Below are 22,546 nucleotides of genomic sequence, written 5' to 3' on the forward strand. Positions count from 1 at the left end.
ATTCCCGCAAATGGAAAATGTTTGTGTGAACATGATTGTTTTCCAGGGTCTGGTTGTTTATTTGTATATTAGAGGTATGTATACATAAATGTTATAAAAATATACTACCCATAACACAAGCTACGCTTACTTTAGGGCTTGATGGCAATGTATGTATTGTCAAAGTATATTTATTTATTTTTTTACTTTCTCCTAAGGGTTGCAGCCTTTTATTAAATAGCCTGTAGGTAGTTTTAGAGATTATCATATTTAAACAAAATGTTCAGTTTATTAATAAATTTCAAAATTCATTAATAATACATAAAATCAGAAAACTTATACTACTAGCGCTTCTATAATATTATATTTGTAATATGATAAAATTATTGAATTATTATTTTTTCTACCTTATACCTTTGTATATCTACGATAAACAAAATTTAATAATAAATGATAATAATCAGAAGTAAAAAATTATTAGAAAAACAGCACAATGGGCATCTTTTCTTTGAGAAGGGGGCTGTGCCTTTTTTTTGTAATTTATATTTTTTTATAGCATACGTAATTATGCTTATACCTTGTACATGGCTAAATGTGATTATAAAACTTAAAATTGATTTCCACATTCTGTTTCAAAATATATATGAATAGAAAACATTAAGCTAACATAGAATGTGTTATCTACGCTTTGCTAAGTATACAAAAATAATAATTTTGCAATCATTTATACACACCTTGGCCTCGTGATCGAAATAAAAGTTCGCGGGAACGCAGAGGAAATTTCGAAACGACGCAAAAAAAAAAATTAAACAACGCATGATGACACGCAAAATCAGGTACGATCTGATTTATATCGATAAAAATAGATATTATGCACGTTATAGTTACAACATTATTTTTTGACTGCCTGTAGGTGCAAAATCTACTGCCAGACATTACGAAATTATACACTAAAACTTACAGTGTTTAGGAGTTCGTCAATTTCATCAGTGCTTTTCTCGTACAACAAAGCGTACAGTGTCAGGGACATTCCATCCCTCGCTGCGAAAAACACCCTTTCCCGTAAGGTATTGGTAATTTCATCCAGCAACAATTTGTTCGCCATTATTACATTCACTCGAAAATATCACAAAACATGTATATTTTATACAATACACTCAAAACAGTAGGAACTTGTGAATAAATTGTTGTTGTGTTCCAAAACACAGTAGGCAATTCCTATTAAAATCTTCCCAATGAAGAAAATTCACGCACAGCAGCTGAGCCAAAGCACAGAAAATAAATAAAAACTGACAAGTGACAACTTGTTGACAATCAATGTTTGAATTTTTCTTTATGACAGTACATTATACGTTTTGAAACTCAAAAACCGATATTCATTGAAAATGAAAGGTTTATTTGTAATAATTATGTCCTTCAACAAGTTTGGATGATTTGTTAAAGTTAATTTTTTGATTGCCTTATGTATTAAATATTTTTCCTTTCTAATATTTCGAAAATTATTTTCTGAAGTGCATTGTGCACGCGATGCCACGTTTTGTCGAAGTGGAATCAAATTGGCCAATGAAAGCAAACTTCACATTTCAGTTTGACGTTTTTTACTTTGTTTTTGACGTGTAACCTGTCGCTTTCACTATATTTACAAAAAATATTTAAATATAGTATAGTTAAAATAATAATCCCGAAAATAAATTAATTATGTCGAGCGGACAGTGGGAAGTCGTTGGTAAAAGCAAAAAGTCTCAAAATGGAAAAGTGAAAACCGCCAAAGATGAGGATAAAAAGCCAACCAAAAATGGTCCGAAAGTTGAAGACGTCGGTAAGTTAAATACCGTAATAAAAAAAAATTATAAAATATTTGCTGACTATAAATTTAAATAATTAATAAATTTATGTTATAGTGCCACCGAAATCATATTATGCGGGTATGGAAATAGATGATACCAGATTGTCGTCAAAGGATAGTAAGAAGAATGGGGAAAAGAAGAAAAAGAAATCTGAACCAGCCAAGCCTAAACCGCCTAAAACCATCGAAGAAGCTCTTGAAGCGGTAATCTTATGAAATTATCTTTATCAATTTAGTACTAATTTGTTGTACTTAAAGTCCTTAGAGGGTTGAAGTTCATCCGTCCACTTCACATTTGTATGAAGTAGTGAGGTGAAGCACTTAGTATGTTACCTATACGTAAAACCTTTGAAATGAAATGTCTAGAATTGAATCAAAGAGCTACAACAAAAAAATTAGGCATAAGCCTTCCTATACGTCTAATTATAATAACAGCGGTCAACTTTACTGCGTGTCGTGCAATCGAATCTTTAAAACTAAATTTGGCTACGCTAGTCATATCCGTGCACACCTGGGATCACCAGCCACTATCCCAGAAGTCCTCAGCAACCAGGGTGGTATACTGGGATTCTGGAACGAGCTTGGATGGCTGGAGTAGCGAGCAACAGTGGAAAATTTCACAAACAACAAGCGAAGCGCTTACAAGAGCTAGCTTAGAAGAAGAAGAATCCGTGCACACTCAAGACGATAAAGCCAAGGTGTCGCCGTTGACGTCATGGAGTACATCATCATCATCATCATCATGTTACCTATGCAAGCACCACAGCTTAGCTTGCTTGGTTGCTAAACCTTCAAACCCAATGTTTGGTTGCTTGTTTGTAATTGTCATTTAAAATAAAAAAGCTTTCTTACAATCACCGTCAATTGTGGAATATAAATACTAGTAAAAAATTGTGCTCTCTTCTTGCTAAAGGAACACTGTGTAATAAATACCTCAAACTAATATTTATCTCTCTTTATATGAAAAATGCTGAGGGGTTTTTGAGTATCAATTAATCAGAAATCTGTAAACATGTAAGTTGGAGTAAAATGGATGAATGGGAGTTTTTTGTACAATGCTAGATTGGGAGAAAAACACCAAACATCTCAACAATCATCATATCGTAAACAGTTAAAATACAAAGGCTTAATGTACTATCACATAACTCACTGAATTACTGTTGTCTTTTTCAGATTGACCCAAGTGAGCTAGCAAATATAATAACAACCAATAAGTTAAGGTTTTCAAATGCTCCGCTAGTCTGGTTGAAAGAGGTTGCCAGTTTCCTAAACTCAAAAACCCTGATAGATATAGAGGAACCAACATTTTCAAACTATCCTCGAGACTACCCTCTATGTGTCATGCCTGCACCAATAAGGGGGCAGTTAAAAAATGTATTGAATGAAGCAGGGAAAGCAAATACGCAACTGTTCTTTGATGTTACCCTGACAGCAATAGCTAATGATATGACTAGAGGTAAGCATTTATTGTAATTCTTTCAGTACCTCCCTTTTTTCAGATGAAATTAGAGATACAAGGTAAATTCCTACACTACCTACTGTAAATTTCAAAGTTTATCTACAGAAAATTGTCTTAAGATTGTCGTAAAAATTGATTCTTTTGGAAGGATTAAATTCAAATATAATAGGTACTAAACACTTATATGTTGTTCACATCAACCTCCAAATATTGGGGTAAATTAAAAAGCATAGTATTAAGTTTAATGTCAGTATTGGTATATATATCTAGTCAAATATTTTTGTGCACTAAAAATTCCTTAACCGAATAAAATAAATTTTGTAAGAGCCATTTCTTCGAAGCTGGTTTGAATCTTCTCAGTGGTAAAATATGTATATCTTGTGGTAACAGGTTGAAAATCTTAATGTACATTGCATAACAGCTTTTATATATATAATACGAGTATTATAATATAATATTTTATGCATTTTAATTAAAACAATTGAAATTTTTACAGTAAAATGCATTTTAAAGTATATGTTTGGTTAAGAGATTGTGGGTTTCATTAATGCTAATTTGAGTTTAATTTTTCTCAAATATCTGTTTCATTTGATGTAAGAGAGATAAACACCCAAACTACAATATGTGGCTCTAAAATTTAAGGACTTGATTTCTTTTGAGGGATACTCTCAATGCATTGTGGCTTAGGACTTGACAAGCAGAGGAATTTAGCAAACAAACAACCAAATTATAACCTTCTGTTTTGAAGTTGTTCATTAAACCAAGCTATATGCACATACACACTTCAATTGGTATAATTTTAGTGGCGTGCATAGAGGGTATGCAAAGGGAATGCAGATGATATAAAATGAAGAAAATCTCTAGTACGAGTTATTAAAAACTTAGGGATAGGCATTGTAAGAGTTATAAAAAGCCTACCCTTAAGTATTTATAACTCATACTGGGGATTTTCTTCATTTTGTATCATCTGCGTACCCTGTGCATACACTTTATGTACGCCACTGGGTGTCAATCAATTAAATTTTGTAAAGTAAATCTACACCCAAATTTATAAGAATTAAAATCCACATTTCAAATAGAATCACCTAGGCACTACAGCCTAGAGTCTATCAATGGACTTTGGCAGTGGCATCCTATAAATGTTATTTTGCTGACAACTACAGTATTATTTGGCTTCTGATTGGCGCAGTGGGCGGCGACCCTGCTTTCTGAGTCCAAGGCCGTGGGTTCGATTCCCTCAGCTAGAAATATTTGTGTGATGAACATGAATCTTTTTCAGTGTCTGGGTTTTCCGTCATGAAAGTATTCATCAGTCATCATAGTACCCATAACACAAGCTACGCTTACTTTGGAGCTAGTTGGCGACCTGTGTATTATCGTAGTATATTTATTTGTTTATTTTTATTTTTGTTGTTATTTCTTTTAGGTCAATCTGTCAACGGACACAGGCTCCTACTACAGATGCTAGCGCTCGAAAACCCAGACTTCTGTGTGGCGTCCATAGCTAAGAGTGTAAGCCTAAGGAACTCCTACCAGAACAGGCCACCAATAGGCCTATCATTGTTATGGGTTCTAGGCCAAGGTGGACTTAGTAACTTCGCTGTCGGAATGAAAGGTAAATTAATTGATTAATGTCTTTGGAGATAGATTACAAGTACAACTTAGTTCACAGGGCACATACCTATTATAATTGGTTTGTCAGTGGTTGATGAAGGACAATAGATACTAATAAAAAAAATCCATAAGCAAGCCTGTATCGTGAGTGCCTATTAAAGTTCAATGTTTTATTTTTGCTTGGTTACTGTTTTTTTGGAATGAATTTCTTAGGAAAGCTGTTGTGCTGACACCGTTGTACATATACTGAGTATCCAATACCTACCTGATTTGTGGCGCTGTAGTTAGCGCTGTAGTCCTGTAGACCTGAGTTCGATTCCCGGTAGGATAGAATTTGGGAATTTTCAATGTTCAGGTGGGAAGCTTTCTCTGTGGCCAAACAATTAAACATTTCAGTACAAAACCCCTAACAAGTTAGCCCGCTACCTTCTTAGACTGCACCATTGCTTACCACCAGCACGGCTAGCCTGGACAGGGGACAAATTTATAAGGATACTAGCTGTTGCCCGCCACTTCGTCTGCGTTTGATTTTTTTTTTTGATGTGGCATTAAATTTAGTTGTAGTTCTAAAAAAAATTCAAGTACTCAGTGTTGCTAAGCCTTGTACGAGGGGTTTGCAGCTGTCCGCTGAGGAGTTCTGTCCTCTATCTCCAGCCACAGTTTGTACAAAATTAAACACATATTATAACCTCTTTATTACTAAAATAATTATTTAAATTGGTTACAATTTGTCGGAGTTATGGTGTAAAATCGTCAAACACTTTCATCCACTCTCCCAAAGACACCGAGCATAATGTCGGGATAAAAAGTATCCTATATTACTTCTAACACTTCCAAGAATTTGTGTAGAAAGTTTCATGAGGATCGGTTAAGAAGTTTTTGCAAGAAAGCGTAACCACCACACAGCTTTATCAACTGCCAGAGCATTGGCGCACAAGCGGAATTAATATACAAATAATATATGTGTAAAAATAAACGGTTGTAAACTTCTCCTATTCCATGTTCCCGTGAGCAGGTGTAAACGTTAATTTTATCCCCTGTGGGGGATATAATTTTTGTCTCCTACCTGTGCTAGCCCTGCAGAAGGCATCCAGGGTGAATTTGTAGTGTAACATTAAAATAAAGAAATCACTTAATCTCTTATTATGCACAAATATGTAATTATTTATATTTGTATTTTTCTACAAATACATCAGTTATGTAAACAACTGATAATTTTATCTCAAACATATATATTCTTTGTCATCCATAACATTATCTTGCTAACTGACATTCTCAAGGTAATTTTTACGAGATAACCTGTATTTTAGTATCCATTCAGCCGTCAGTAGGTACCTACCCACCCTCTAGAATAAAGGTGATCTATTTTAAAGTGCGAAGAAAAACCTGTTTAAAATCCGTGATTTTTATTAATTTCGAACATTGACAGCTCTATCTTAATATATCCATTTACCCTATCTGAGTACTCAACTCTAAGTAATATTCAAAATAACTGAAGCTAACTACGCCAGTGTTTAAAAATTAAAACATTAATTTCATAATTTAGAAATTTGGAAGCAGCTGATTAAATTAGGTATCTCCAATAAATATAATCTGCCTTCCGAACCGGTGGTAGAATCACTACGAACAGACAGACTTGACGTTTCGAAAGTGCTTATATTAGGCCTACTTGAAATAAATGAATTTTGAAATTTGAATTTGAAATATGAGAAATATTTATATGCTGCAGCGCCACGCGACTGACAAGCGTTACAGGATGCTTCTTATGCACCAATATAAGGATTTAATTTTCTTTATTTTGTTTTTTTGTGTATTTCTTTATTTTGACCAATAAATAATGTCCACACATTGGAAAGAGTAAATGCGCGACTATTATAAGAGAAAAAAAAACTTCACTGTGTATGTTAACTACTGAGTTAAAATATATAGTATACCTATAAAAAGATTATGAAAACACAGTAGAATGCTATTTCACCCAAGTTAACTAAGGGCGTATTCACACGACGCATTTTATACGCGCTGACGATGCTGTAAAACGTGTGCAATGTTTATTGCTTGCTATTTTATCGCATGTATAATGAAAATAATAACACACGCCGTGTGAATCGTGCCTAAAGGCTTCGCTCTGTTATTTATTCTAAAGAAGTTACCTGATGAAATGCATACGCTTGAAAAACAATATTTTAATTAGTATGATCTAGAACACGCCTCAGTAAAATGGTAGCAGTTTTCAAACGCGCCCTATAGAGCTGACATTATGCACCACGAAATAATTGTCCACCATTTTCTTGTCGTGTTTGTATGCGATCAGACGAGATAGTGGGTAGACAAAATTATCTCGTGGCGCGTACATTAAGTTTACTGGTCTAAGAAGAAGCCCATAGCAAACTAAGCCGGCTGTTTAATATAATATATACCCGGCTAAGTTTGTTATGGTCTCTTCTTAGAACAGGGCGAGTTTGGAACCCTAGTAGCTTTAGGTTTAAGTTGGCGAACGAAGTTATCACCATACCCTTACAATTATTTAATTATAGATGATGTATGAACGCTTCATAAGTGCCTGTTATAGGCATATAAAAAGCTGCTCACTTCTCGGCTCTTAAAGAAATTTCAATGTATAGAATCGTTTTAATACGCAAAGATAAAAAGAAGAAAACAGATCTCAAAACGCAATCAGTATTCATTGCTCGAATGAATAAATTTTACGACATTCCTCTCAATGCCTCGATCTACTTATTTGCATTAGTCGTGATCCTACATGAATAAAGAATTTTTGAATTTCATATTTCGAATAAATTTATAAAGGTTTTCCTTCCAGCCTGGCAAGAACTCTTCCTCCCAATAGTCGAATTGAAGAATTATTCAAAATACGCAATAAACTATTTGGAGGAGATACTAACGCGGCACGGGAAAATGGCGAAGGTGTCGTTCGACCAGCTCATCGCCATGTTCGATATGGTGAACAACAAACGGAATGCGCTGTCAAAAGATCTGTCAAATGATCTCATCAAGCAATTAAGTAAATACAAGGTAAGCGACAGAAACTCCCGCCTTTCTTTCGCCGAATAATTTACCTTTGAAATAAAATTAAACTTTTCATCCGTTCAGCAAATACAACGCAACAGACAGACACACACAACAACGCACTCACGCACGCACACACGCAAGTTTTCACACACACACACACACACACACACACACACACACACACACACACACGCACACACACACGACCATACACACAGCCATGTTAGGCTTTTAACAGTTTCACTCTCGATTATTTTACCTTTGAAATAAAATTAACGTTTCATCCGTTCGGCAAATACAATGCCACAGGCAGACACACACAACAACGCACTCACGCACGCACACACGCAAGTACCCACACACACACACGCTCATATACACAGCCATGTCAAACTTATAACAGTTTTTTATATTTTGTATTATTTTATTTGTGTAATCTTTACTTATTCGAATGCACTTTTTTGGTAATTGTGCACAACCTGCAGACTTATCCTCTTATTTTCGTTATCCTAAGTTTGCCTGCCAGAGATCGCTACTGAGCCATAAGGGCTTTCGTATAGTACTTCTGTTCGTGTATATTTTTAATTTCTTTATAATTTTTCTTCTGTTTTTTTAACTTGCAAATAAAGATTATAAACTAAATGAAATCACTTTGATATTAATTTGCAAATTTTCCCCTTAGGACATTTATTTCAACCATAGCGGAAATAAATTACAAGTGGCCTTCAACCACCTGATGAAGAAGCTGCCGAACCAGTACCTCAGCGGTTCCTCCCTGGACCCTTACAACAGGGTCCTAGTGGAAACCCTGGTGGACTGTCTGCATAAAGATGACTCCTGCAACGCCACTTGGAGACAACTGTTCAATAGGTGCAGCAAACAGTCTGCCACCTTGTTAGAGTATATAGGTGAGTCGACCTTACAAGTAAAAATTGTGGATTTATCATCTTCATCACATCAACCCATTACCTTCCCAGAGCACGAGTCTCCTCCCACAATTAGGAGGCGTTAAGGCCGAAGTCCACCACGCTGGACCAGTGCGGATTTGTGGACTCCACACACCTTTGTGAACATTACGTAGAACTCAGGCATGCAGGTTTCCTCACGATGTTTTCCTTCACAAAACGCACATAACTTATAAAAGTTAGAGGTGCGTGCTGGGATTCGAACTCGGCCCCCCGAAAGTGTAGTCGAGCTCCTACCCAATGCGCTATCGCCGTTTCTGGATTACTTTTAGATAAATAAATATATTACGACAATACACACATCGCCATCTAGCCCTGAAGTAAGCGTAGCTTCTGTTATGGGTACTTGTATTGTCGTATTATATTAACATACTAGCGGACCCCAGCGCCATCTGGCGGGCTGATTTGTGAATCTATATTATAATATACCAAAAAATTCATTCAAATCGGTCCAGCCGATTTGAATGAATTTTTCCGCTGAAAAATGGACGAGTTCAGTGACATACACACGTACGTATACAAGATGAAGATACGTATATAAGATGAAGACGTATATAAGATGAAGATGAAAATCGAATGGTGAAAGGAATCGGGTTTGATTAGGCGTTACTTACTTAGGCATTGCCTGGTTCTTCGTTAAACGTACATAAATATATTAATATACTAGCTTTTGTGTTTACACTCTTGTTTGTTTGGGTAGTTTTTAATCAGAGAATTGATATAAATATTACTTTGCGTAGATACCAATTGGACCGAGGTCAGTCCAAGACTGAAGAAAAAGTCGCTGAGGGCGACCGTCACACAGTTCACGGAGGTGTGCGGTGAAACTCTGAAGGGGAAGAAGAAAGACGAGACGGTTGTGAAAGCCAACAAGATATGCCAGGTGAGTCTATTAAGCGGTTGCAACAGGATATAATAATCGGAATATATTTTTATTATGTGTGTGTGTGTGTGTGCGGGTCGTGCGTGCGTGCGTGCCTACGTGCGTGCCTGCGTGCGTGCGTGCGTGCGTGCCTACGTGCGTGCGTGCACGCGTGAAGGTGCGTTAGGCAGGTCTAGAAGCGGTTTCGGAATTATCAACCAATTGACGTCCACTGCTGGACATAGGTCTATTGCAGGGAGTTCATTTTTAATTTTAACAATGTAAATATTACTTGCTTTAATCGCTAAAGGGAAACATCGTGAGGAAACCTGAATACCTGAGAGTTCACCATAATGTTCTCGACGGCGCGTGGAGTCAACAAATCCGCACTATTCATAATTAATTAGACAGTCGTTTCATGTTACGAACACGCTATTTTAGATTTTTTTCATTTGTGTCAGTTTGCCTACTAAGCGGCGTCCAAGTTTGCGTCCTGCGTGCGACCAAACCGGGACTTGACGAGCGCTTTTTTTTAGTATTATTGCAGAATATGGCCCACCAGCAGGGCCAACACGGACAGGGGATAAAAATTATATGATTATATCCCCTGTACCAGTATTAGTCGAACCCCCTGAAAGCTGATTGTACGAGAGCTATGGTGATACGCTTGACTGTAACAATAGGAAGATCTTCATCCGAGCGGGTGATCGTGCTCGGGGTCCCAGGTCCGAACATTCATTTTTGGAAGTTGTATATATAGGTATTCTTTGTGAACACTTCGCTAGCGCGATGCAGGATTTTTGTAGCGCCATCTAGTTCTGTAATGTGGAGACCGCTACACTGATGATGAAATAGTGGCAGAACTCCTCAACCATCAACACCCCAGCCTCAGGAAAAGCAATATTTTATAAATATATAAGATATTGCTTTTCCCGAATAAGGGCTATGAGCATTCCACATTTGGCTATTATAAGTTAAATAATTGCAAAACTACTCACTAAAAGCTAATTTACGAACACACACACACACACACACTTTCACGTGTCAAAATTTCAATGCCAAAATTACAATAAGTTTAAACAAAAGTAACCTGTAACCTTTACGCGCGATTGGAGCAAAATCTTTATTATTATTTATTGATGAAAGGGTAAAATGTTCCTGCAACTCCACCATTGCCATTTTACTTGGCACCGACTTAAAATGTTGTAGAAAATATTCATTTCCTACTTTATAGTTGTTTACCAATTTCGGTTCCTTTTTATAATTTTTATTTTCTATATTACGTATTATACTAACTTTAGCTATTTCTATTGTATCACATTGAATTATTAGCACACTGCATAGAACGGGCACCTCTCGGAACTAGTAAAGTCAAAGTAAAATATTTCTTTATTCAAATAGGCACGCACATAGATGGAACTTTTGATGCGTTGATTATATACAAAATGTGTCCATAGCAGTGAGTAGTGATGGCGATAACTACAATCGTAAACTTAAAACTAAAGCTACGAGGGTTCCAAACGCGCCCTGGTCTAAGAAGCCCACAACAAACTTAGCCGGTTGTTCTTTTTGTTATCACCATCTCACATTGTCATTAGAAAATATTTAAGAAGCAACCTGGTTAGAGCAATTGTTCACACCCAAGCTTTTTTATCGTTTATGTAATCCTTTATACTCTAAGTAGATTTAGACAATAGTCCAACACGCGCGCCAGATGTGGTTTTGTAGACTTCACTACTTTCAAGGGTGATCAGGTTTCTTCACAATATTTTTGTTCAACATTAAAGCGAGTGATATTTTAGTTCCTTAAATTAAAAAATAGCATATAACGCCCAAAAGTCGGATGTGACGTTGACGCGATCAAACTCGAATCGAACACGTCCCCCCGAAGCCTTACCCACTATGCTATCACCGCATGTTTTGAATAACTCGTACCTACCTATAATCATTAGGTTAAAAGCATCATAAATTTTTAAAATCCTTATCTCCACTTTCAACAAAAGTTCTTAACAATCCTCATTTATTAATATTATACTAGATGTGGTCGCGGCTTTGCCCGCGTGAAATTCATGCGTAGGTACTCAACCTTATTCAGAACGAATTAATGTTTGCTTGCATACTCAATGACTCGCTCTCTCGCTGACTTCTGAAAAAGAACACCCGGCAGAATGTGTGAAATACTTGAGTTAATATGTGAATTTAGTGTTACTTTTTAGTAAAAACCCATTAAAAAAATAAGAATATTGATTATAATATCTTATAAATCAAAATCGACGATAAGAAAAATTGTAGGCCTCTAATTTGTCTCTTGTTTGTGTTGTATATTTTTTTATGAGTTACTAAGTGTACAAATTATAAAAATCCATCCAAATTGCCCCAATCCTATCAATAGTTAAGGAGAAATGGTCGAACGAACACACATACATACACCTGTAACTTTGTAACTTGGTTTCGAAGAGTTAATTAATTATAATCCTCCCTATATCCTAATCCTTCTAAAATCCTTTTTTGTCCCAATTTTATCAATATCTGCGCGATCAACAAATAAACTGACACTTTTGCATTTTATTGTAACTATCAATATTTTTATTTTAAATCAAAGCCGACTGTCGTAGAATAATTCGTGATTCGTGATAAATGAGTACTGAATAATAAATAGGTTTTATACAACGAAGGAATAAAATAATCGACGTTATTCTTTATAACATAGCAACACATTGAGGTCCGAACAATATTTTTCTGCTCTAGCAACACATTCAGTCTCAACTATCAATCAATGACAAGTCTACCCAAATCGAAAGGTCATTTCGGAATACGAGAAAATTGACATTCTGTTCGAAATATAAACGAGTTTCTCATTTTGTGCAACGCGTCTGTGTTTTCGAGTGTATTAAAGTTTTTGTGGCAAAAGGTTCCATCGGTGAGTTCAAGAATATAAATCAATACTATTTCCAACAAGTTGTGTTCAGATTACGAAATTTTCCATAGGGCGTTTTAACGTGATAATTATGCGTAGAGGTAATTAAAAGTATAGGTACATCTTGTTTTCTCAACAGCGATAGTGGAATTACGACTTTTACACGAGCTAAGTAGTCCGCGCGCCCAAATATCGGTTTACATATCGTAGTCTACATTCGTCGTAAAAATCTAACAGTAAAACAATGCTAACATCCGTTAGCCGTGCTTTGCGGGAGTAAACGTATTTATATTTTAAGATATCCTATTTGAATCGTGTACCTTGGTCACAATCAACAAGGTAATATGGGGATTTTAATGAGTTGAAATGCATGTATGTCTTTTTTCCAACATAGGTACTGTGCACTGTGCTCAACAAAATAGTATTTATCCTTATGTTTGTTAGAATATATTGTTTCGACGTGATTTTAGAATGGACGCTTGAATACATGTTTATTTCTCTTTTCCATCCTGTAACATTCTATATTTTTATTTTAATAAACCATTAGGCTGACCGAAGTAGATTCTTGAGTAGGAATTGAATTGCCTATTGACTTTTCGCTCATTCCATAATTTCCTAAGGTTGACATGACATGTTATCTTTTTTACTACTAGAGAACAAGGCTGCCAGTTTCCCACCAGTCGTAGAAGTTGCTGGTTTTGGTAGCCTGATAATTCTGTATGGTAGCACATACAACATGATTTCCTGTTTTACTGTCTCAACATATGTCTTTTTTAAGCATGTTTCTCAGGGTTTAGCACTGAAACTTATTTACATTTGACTTCTGTGTAGGTACATACATATGTTTTATGGCTCTTTATCATTCTTATCCTATTAAGCAGTTCATCTTATGATGAATTCAGTTTTAACATCATAGTAAATTTGTAAAACACCATTCATTTTCACATCTTGCTTCACAGAACTAGAAATACTTTAGACAACTACTGGATATACACAGACTATAATTGTGCATTATTTATTAAGTACTGATATTCAAAGTCAGCCCTCTCAAATCCATTTGCCCTAAGATTACAGAGCCAAAAGTACATGTTATGGGATTGGACAGATTAATAGTGTCATGCATTTGTTCATAGTTTTTTCCAGCTCAGTGATGCTAGCATGTGTATAATGCTTAACCAATGCATTTGTGCCAGCACTATAGACAAGTGCTCTAACAGCACTTGTCGATTGAGTCTATAGTGCTGGCACAAATGCATTGGTTTCCTAGAGCTGCACTAACAACACAATAGGAAAAAGACAATTGATATTTTAACGTCTATGTCAACATTGCCCCATTGCTGTTGTCATAGATTTTTCTGCTTATCAGTATCACTTCTAAGGAAGCCTTAAGGATTGTTTACTACGACTAGATTTCCAGGTGTTTCCGAACAAATAGAAATTAGAACATTTCTCGGGGACTATTCTCAACTTTATTCTATCAATTTGTGACTGAAAATATTCTTTGCAGGATATTCTAGACAGGATGACAAGCACTAGAAGGTTCCCTTGGCTGTGGGCCAGCTTCTTACTGCTGGTCGGCATTGCTGGACTTGTGGCCTATGATGTTCAGCTAGCTGGAGGCAATTTTCCCAGTAAGTAAAAAAGAACCTTTGTATTGTGATATTTGATTCTTTTTTTTTTATTCGCCAGTTACAACTAAAATACACTTCATCTAAACATATCTATTTATTCTTATTGTAATTATAATAGATAATCTAAGAGTGACCAATCAATCACTCCCATGGAAACATATAAAATGTGTAAACTTATTACAAAATACTGTTGAAGGGGTCATAAGTATATTTCATAAGAATAACCCTGTAAAAATGTGTTTGCTTATGAAGATTAATGACCGACACGCGCATAGTACCTACGCTATGCGGCACATACCGAATAAAGTGACTGGAGTCACTTGATTTTAATTTTGCATGTTATCTGATATCTTTCATTCAAAACTACGGCAGTGAATTACTCAAAAAATAATTAGCGTTTCGGTTCCACAGATAAGTCTCAGAGATAGTAAATTTAATGTACCTCTAAAAAACTGTGAATTCTTATTTCGGTTTTCATTTACACCTTGTATTGTAAAATATATTCTATCTATATTACTTCAGTAAAATAAGTTAGATAAGACAAATCAAATCAATAAAAACATGTTGTATTTATTGAGCCAATATAATAAATGCAATATTTCATTGTGTGCAGTGTTGAACAGCAGAGTCTTATAAGTAGGGGGTTTGATACCTGTACAATTTGGGAATTAACAATTTATGAATTTTACTTGCTTGGAGGTTTTGACTTTGCGTAGTTACCAACTTACCGTCAAAGACGTGCCGCTTATGGCGTTTTGGTACAATGCGCGTTATGAACCATCTAAAACTACATCATCACTTAAAGAGAAATAAAATTTTAGGGAAATAAAAAAAATAGTTCAAAAATACAAAATTTATATCTAAGTTATATTTATTGTAAATATATTGGAAGATTACCATATTACAAAAATTGTGAAACTATTTTTTTTTTAACTTAGTTGACTTGAGATTCCATTCCCCGGTCAGTACAAATTATTGTATTAAGTTTTTCTGAAAAAGAAATCTCAGTACCAGAACGTAGTTAAGAAATTAGTGGTGTCCTGGGGTGGCATTTAAGCTCGCTTCTTGTCACCAACATGTGATATTAACCAAGAAAGTCCGCCAACCAGCATTAAATCAACGTGATGTGTGTAACTTGTAGGTAGAAGGAATGTGTCCACCACTTTATCCAATCAATCATCTCCCCGGGGAAAGGATAAAAATATATCTTTTTTCCCCACAGCTTTATCACCTCTCGGAGAACTGGCGCACAAGTGGAAATAATATCCAAAAATATATGTGTTATAATTAAAGGGGGTAAACTTGTCCTATTCCCTGTTCCCGTGCTTTAGCAGGTGGACACGATAATTAGGGCTAGCGGGGCCTGTAGGGTATCACGGGCGGGACATAAAATTCATATCCCCGATTATATCCCAGGGGATATAATGAACGTGCTCACCTGCTAAATCACTGGAACATGGAATAGGAGAAGTTTCCCCCTATTTATTAATACACATATGTTATATGGATATTATTTCCGCTTGTGCGTCAGTGCTATGAGAGTTGATAAAGCTGTGGGAGAAGATACATTTATATCCTTTCCCCGGGTATATAATTGTCTCCTGCCCATGCTAGCCGTGCTGTCATGGGTATATAATTATTGTCTTCTGCTGTGCTGTGGAACATCAATAGGCGTATTTTCTAAATGTGGATATTAAATATTAAAATAGTAATTAATAATAATCCGCTTAATTTTTACTTGCTTGACCTTGAAACGCGATTCATTATTTTGGGCCAAACGGATTGAACAATAAACAACAAGATAATCTTTAAGCCAACTAAGTACAGCCACTTTGCATTTATCACCTGGTGATAAGTGAAATTGTTAAATAGGCATGCCAGATAAGATAACATACATATTGTTAACCTATTGACCATCAACAACGTCCACTTATCAATAACACAGCTTGACTCAATTTACACTGCAAAGTGATTATTGAATCATAGACTTATATATAATATTACTGTGGATTAGGTCATTTATTAATTTCACAAATAAAATGGCAACAACTTATTGGTGCTAATAGGTAAATATTATATAATAGGAGCCGGCGTTACTTTGCGGAATTCCATTATATATTATGAAAATTAAGCTAAATTTGCCACACTAAACAGGTATTTAACAATGTCTACGCACGTTTTTCTTAACAATTATTCATTGTAAAGTTAACATCTCCCAAATTGCCAAATTGTATACGTTGTTTTTTTATACTTTTCTTTTTTTATGTACTTTTGTTGTGTGCAATAAAAGTATATTCATTCATTCATTCATCTCCTGAATATGCTTCGGTTTCGGAGCGAAACGTGCGTAGAGGGTACATTTCCGATGATCTGTTTGGTGTGGAGTACAAGTATTGAAAAAGTTATAATATACACCATACAGATTCTCCTGCTCTTAGTGGAGTATTTAAGCTTAATAAATTTAGCTTAATTTTCATAATAGGTGCTAAAACAGTTAAAAGAGCACCAGGTGATCGCACAATGTATGCTTGTTTTGCCGACTTGACAGTACGTTTTAACAATTTTTTTGTTCGTTTGTTACTTATATTCGGCTCAAGTAATGCACCAATCTAAATAAAATTACCTATATCTAATCGCTTTGTGACACGTCTCTGTCGATAGAGTGGTAACAAGCGAGGACCGAAGCGTCCCTTTAGACCAGACCAGAGAAAATTCAGAAATAACTCCCAAATTGCCCCTGGCGCGGATCGAACCCGGGAACTTACAATTCAAACCAGAGGGCTCTCCGCTGCGCCGAGGAGGTCGTCAAAGTCAATAAAATAGTTATATTATTTCATGTCAAGCTACACATCCATCCATGTAGGATTGATTGCAGGATATATAAAAATTAAGAGTCATCTGAAGAACTACTACCTCTCTTTGAGTGATGGAATTTGAAGTAGATTCTTTATATTCTTTCTTTTAAATTGTGTGTTAAAATCTACTTATATATATTATGTTTGTTATATATTTATATATATTATGTATATTTTATATTTATATATAACGTATATCTATTTAAATTATATATGTATTTGTATCTTTACAATTTGGTATTTATGTATCAACGCTCTTGGCACTACCCTGTTCTCTTACTATAAGTCCTATCTACAAAGGTTGCCTGTAAGAGATTGCTTGCAGCAATAAGGCCGCCTTTGCATGTCTACATTGTGTACTGTATACTCCTTACTGTTTCTTTTCCTGTATGTTATTCGTGCAATAAAGTGTTTCTTCTTCTTTTTCTTAAACTTGTCTTTTGTTACAGAGAGTACAACTGGAAAACTCATGAAAGATCTCGGAATACTGGAGCAGAGTCAGTACGCATGGCAGAAAACACTATCAACATCTGCCCGAGGCTACCTTTGGCTAGAGACCAACACACCTGTATACTATGCTCGGACTGTTGAAACTGTCTCACCGTATGCCCAGCTATCAAAAGATGCACTAATAGTTGCATCGAAGAAACTTGGTATACTGTATACCAATATGAAGGATTACATTGTGGAGAAGACCCCAATCGTGGTTGCAACTATAGAACAGTACGCTCCCGGAGCGTTGGATACAGTCCAAGGTTACGCTGTCAGTGCATTTACAGCAGTTAGAAAATATTCAAACGATTATTACCAGCTGACAGCTGACTATTTGAAGACTAAAGTTTTTGTGTAAGTTATAAAAGACGACGATGTATAACGATTACTTTGATTTCTTACAAAGATGTTTAAAGTCAAAGTCAAAAATATCTTTATTCAAGTAGGCCCACAGGTGGCACTTTTGATGCGTACATAAGAATTACACGGTAGTGAGATGATGGCGATAACCACATTCGTAAACTTAAAACTAAAGCTACGAGGGTTCCAAACGCGTCCCGGTCTAAGAAGAAGCCCACAACAAACTTAGCCGGGTGTTTTTTTTTTGTTATCACCATCTCACAATGTCATTTTAAATTATTAGAAGAGCAACCTGGTTAGAGCAATAATTTACACCCAAGCTTTTTTATCGTTTACGTAGTCCTTTATACTACTTTAATTCACCGAGACAAGATAAAGTCTATAAACAAATATTACCATGATTTGCAAGTGCTTTTTGTAACACCTGTAAACCACCACATAACTTAGAAAACTTAGAGGTGATGGGATTCCAACTCTGCCCCCCGAAAGTGAAGTCCAAGTCCTACCCACTGGGCTATCACCGCTCTTATTTTCCCATGCATGCAAATAATGTTTATTAACATTGTATATTTCATCATGTTGGTCTTAGTTTATATAGGTACTGTTTTGTTTCCATTCATTTGATTGTTTTTTTATTGTTTCTGTTCATATACTAATTGTTTTTGTTGAAAGTCAATGCAATGAAATCCAAAAACAACAATTGCTTTATAAAAACTGAATCAAAAAAAAAAGTAAAGAGGTTTGCTTCAAAATACATTTTAATTTTGTATTGTATAAAAATTCTACATAATATCTTCATACGGTACAAGCATTATTTTAACTTCTTCAATTTTATTTTCCAGCGGTGAATGGGCACCAGAGATTCTGCATAGCAAGACCCAGCTGGCACTAAACGCCACCAAGTTACACATGACGTCGTACTTCCACTGGTTCAGAGAGCAGGTCAACGTTTACTCGGAGATACCTTGAAGACCGCCCAGCGGTGTGATGTGATAAGACGTTGTTCAAATGTTATTTTATTTTCAGGGGTACTCAAATCTGGTCACATATTTCTGCACGCGCCGAATGCAACATATTTTTAATCCTATACGTCCTATACAGTTTATTTAGTCCTATCTCACGAAGACTGTCAAGCATCAGGTGAGATAGATTGTCCTTAGTTCGAGATTGTACATCTAGCGTCATTGGTTTTCGAATATCGAAACGATATCGTCAGTGTCAAATAAACGTCATACTCGTTGAAGTAAAGCTTAATTACCTTCATACACCATATGAACACTCATACAATACAAATTAAAGCACTGAAATGTAAGCTTTATATTGTGTGGCATAGAGTCAACTTTTCATAAATTTAGTGCAAGTTGTACGAGAGGATGTTTTGCTACTTTCGCAATAGTTCACTCTATGTCACATCATAAACGAAAAGTTAACTTTATAAGCTCACTTTACAATCATTTTAGAAACGTCTGTAAAATAAAATCAATATAGAATGCAACTTTAAACCAAGGCGCATTAAGTCCATTTTACTCTGATGTTATAGCATTTTTCGACTAAAGGCCTTGGCGAGCGTGCACTTCTCACATACTAATGGTAAAAAAATAGGTTACATTCGGCGCATATAATTTGTTATCTGTAAAATTCTGCGTTTTGTTATTGCAATAGTTCTTAATCTCGCATTAACATGGGTGCCTATGGGGGCATAAAATGAATAGTAACGTACTAATCGAATCTGTATAAAGTTGCTTGCACATTGTCAGTAGAGTAACACGCATTTTTCTAGACTGTGGAAATGCTGTCCACGTCACTCGCATTTCTAGTGTTTTGTTTCTCCATTTTATGACGTTAGTTTTGATGCGTCTATAAACGACGACTGTTAATTTTTACGTCACAAATTGTGGTTAAGAGTGGTGCGATTCAATTTACATTAGTATAATTCATGCACAAAATCGTTGAGACATTGTCGAGTATCGAAACACGTATGTCAAAGTAAATTGACCAAGAGTTTTTTCGTTGTAACATTGTGTGGGTGACTTATGTCAGTCTATACTCATTTTGTCATACTGAAAAAACTAAGCCGCTTTGGCTTTTGCATCACCAACAAGCATACAGCTTTAGTTTTTGCAGTGTGCAGTTGTCACCCATAAGGTTTTTATCATCACATTGCAAATCTAATAATAAATTAAACTAATCACACTTAATGAACTATATTACTATCATTTTCTATTTAACAATCATCAAAAAAAGATAAATTGACGAGGTAATATCTTCATATATCATTTGGCCATGATTATTTAATCTGTCTCAGCTATAAGACTTATATTTCCGTCTCGAATCGTTTTGGCTTTGTATTGTCGGATCTTATTTTACCCTAGTAATGTATTTATTTTCAAATTTACCCTGAGAACAACATTCAATGTTACCCTCATGTATTTTTAGTTTAGCACCTTTTTTTTTACAAATGTATGCATATTGACATGTGACCGCGGCATGTCAGTATGTTTAAAACTAACTTGGGGCTCGTTACAATACAGTATAAAATAGATTCATTTATTTTATTTTATTGTAATACATTCGTTTTCCTGTGTGATACTTCCCATTGTATAATCGTAAATACATAGTCCTGATATTCATATGTAATTATATGGCGCTCTGAAAATTTGGCTGTCAGGTTCGCACACATAACTTAAAAAAATTGATAATATAACATGCAGTCCGCTATAAGCAGATATGGCAATCGGTGCGGCTGTTAGTACTGTATCAATTCACGAACTTTCATTGATTTTAATCTGTTTTCCAGACTGATTAAAACTATTTCTCGAATGTCCCAACTTTCATGAACTTGTATAATTCCAGTCTGCCCGATCCAAAATAAATTGCAATTTACAGATAATTTTTGTTTTAATCAATGAAATATATAGTAAAAATGTTATTACTGTTAGTATATTTAGTCCATCAAATTGTTAAAAATAAGCAAAAATGTGTAAGAAATAGTTTTTTTTTGTCATTTCTTAACTCTATTTGTCGTAGTTATGTTTATTTACTTAAAACTGTGTAGTTAAGTAGGTAGTCAAATATATCACATTCAAAGTTCGCTTTTACCCCATAAATTTACATTTACCCTTATAAGAATGTGACAATTTTCCCCATAGAATATGTTCCCTCAAGTGTAGCCTACCTAGATAATTTATTCTTACCTGTCCTTTAATGTAAATTAAAAACTCTTCACGTCACTTTTCTATTGAAAGGTATAAGAAAATCATAAAATCATATCTTTTAATTTATTTTTCTCTCGTTTTTTTCTATTTAGGAAACTTTGTTTATACTTGAAAGAAATGAAAAGGATTTTACAATACTAGGCAGGTAAGAAAAAGTTTAGTACTGTTAATTAATTATTAACAATTGAAAGTCTCCACAAAAAAAACGTTTTTACCCAATAATTTATGTATGCCCCTAAAAATAATGTGACATCTTCCCGATTGAGAACGTGTTGAGTGCAATGAAAGTCACAAGTGAATGCTTTATTGTTTGGCCTAATTGCATGCATCTTTTTTTTAAATTATAAATTTTAATTACAAAAATCAAATTATCGTAACGCAATAATTGTTCATATCATTTCAAAGTATATTTATTCTATCATGACAATTAAGACTTTAGCAATCAGTATTTTGTTAAGAGATAAAATACATTCCCCTGCGCATTTAAATTGTAAATCGAAAAAAAATATTTAAAATGAACTACTAACATACAAATATTATTTACTTTATCTGAAGTAAATACTTTTTGAAATGTGAGATGAAATGCTAACAATAAGTTTTGTAGTGTATTTATGTGTTTTTTTTTAATTTAAGATATACAGGACGTATACGGCAGTGCGATTTTAAGTGCTTTTTAAATTTTAAAACACAAAAGTAATAAAAATCTCGTCCAACAGAGCATTTTAAATAGGTATACAGCGATCGTAAAAGTTGATCAAGTCTGTCACAAAGATTACTGAGACATCAATTCATACATTTTTTTAATAACCGTATTATAAGCCAGCTAACAGGAATTATTATATATTACATTTATACACCTGTTTAAACATTATTTGGCGATATAAAAATCTTCCTCAAGATTTGTAAGGAATTCAGTTGGTCAGTTCTTTATAGCCGGTATAACTGAAATTTTGCGTTACGTGTTTTGTAAAAGTAACATAAATCATTTATATGGCTTATTACATATTGTTTCCCATTTGTGTTTAACCTTGCAGCCATTATGAGTTGGTTATTTTTTATACAAGAGGTTTTAAAGGTCCTATAACATAGTTTTTTTATTATATCTTAATGTCGCATTGCTGTCGCCATTGTGTCGTATTGAAATTAAAGAGGAGAGAATTTCTTTATTTCTGTTTTTTATTTCTACTAATCTTTATTTAATTAATAGCTGTTCCCCGCAACTTCGCCCACCTTAATCCGGATAATGGCGAACTCCAATATAAACCTTTATTTGGTTGCAATCCTTTTATCCCCTTTTTTACAACAAACGGTACGTAAGTTCCAT

At 34.8% G+C, this 22,546-nt stretch overlaps 2 protein-coding genes across 3 annotated transcripts in view; one reads left to right on the forward strand and one right to left on the reverse strand.

Annotated features, from left to right (window-relative positions):
- The window catches only part of LOC120633026 (protein fem-1 homolog B), a 35,788-nt gene extending 34,551 nt beyond the window's left edge, over positions 1-1,237 (reverse strand). For both annotated transcript variants that reach the window (XM_039903059.1, XM_039903058.1), the window contains exon 1: positions 941-1,237. In XM_039903059.1, the coding sequence (XP_039758993.1) occupies positions 941-1,084 (144 nt within the window). In that variant the 5' untranslated portion in view covers positions 1,085-1,237. The remainder of the gene's footprint in view (positions 1-940) is intronic.
- A 345-nt stretch (positions 1,238-1,582) lies between these two features.
- Positions 1,583-22,388, forward strand: LOC120633014 (transmembrane protein 214). Its single transcript, XM_039903043.1, has 10 exons — positions 1,583-1,798; positions 1,881-2,029; positions 2,999-3,281; positions 4,711-4,899; positions 7,717-7,928; positions 8,608-8,833; positions 9,631-9,773; positions 14,177-14,300; positions 17,605-18,001; positions 18,850-22,388. Exons 1-10 carry the CDS (start codon positions 1,678-1,680, stop codon positions 18,974-18,976), a joined length of 1,971 nt encoding a protein of 656 aa, XP_039758977.1. The 5' UTR covers positions 1,583-1,677; the 3' UTR covers positions 18,977-22,388.
- The last annotated feature ends 158 nt before the right edge of the window (positions 22,389-22,546 follow it).

This window comes from Pararge aegeria, chromosome 21 (assembly GCF_905163445.1).
Source record: "Pararge aegeria chromosome 21, ilParAegt1.1, whole genome shotgun sequence".
NCBI lineage: Eukaryota > Metazoa > Arthropoda > Insecta > Lepidoptera > Nymphalidae > Pararge > Pararge aegeria.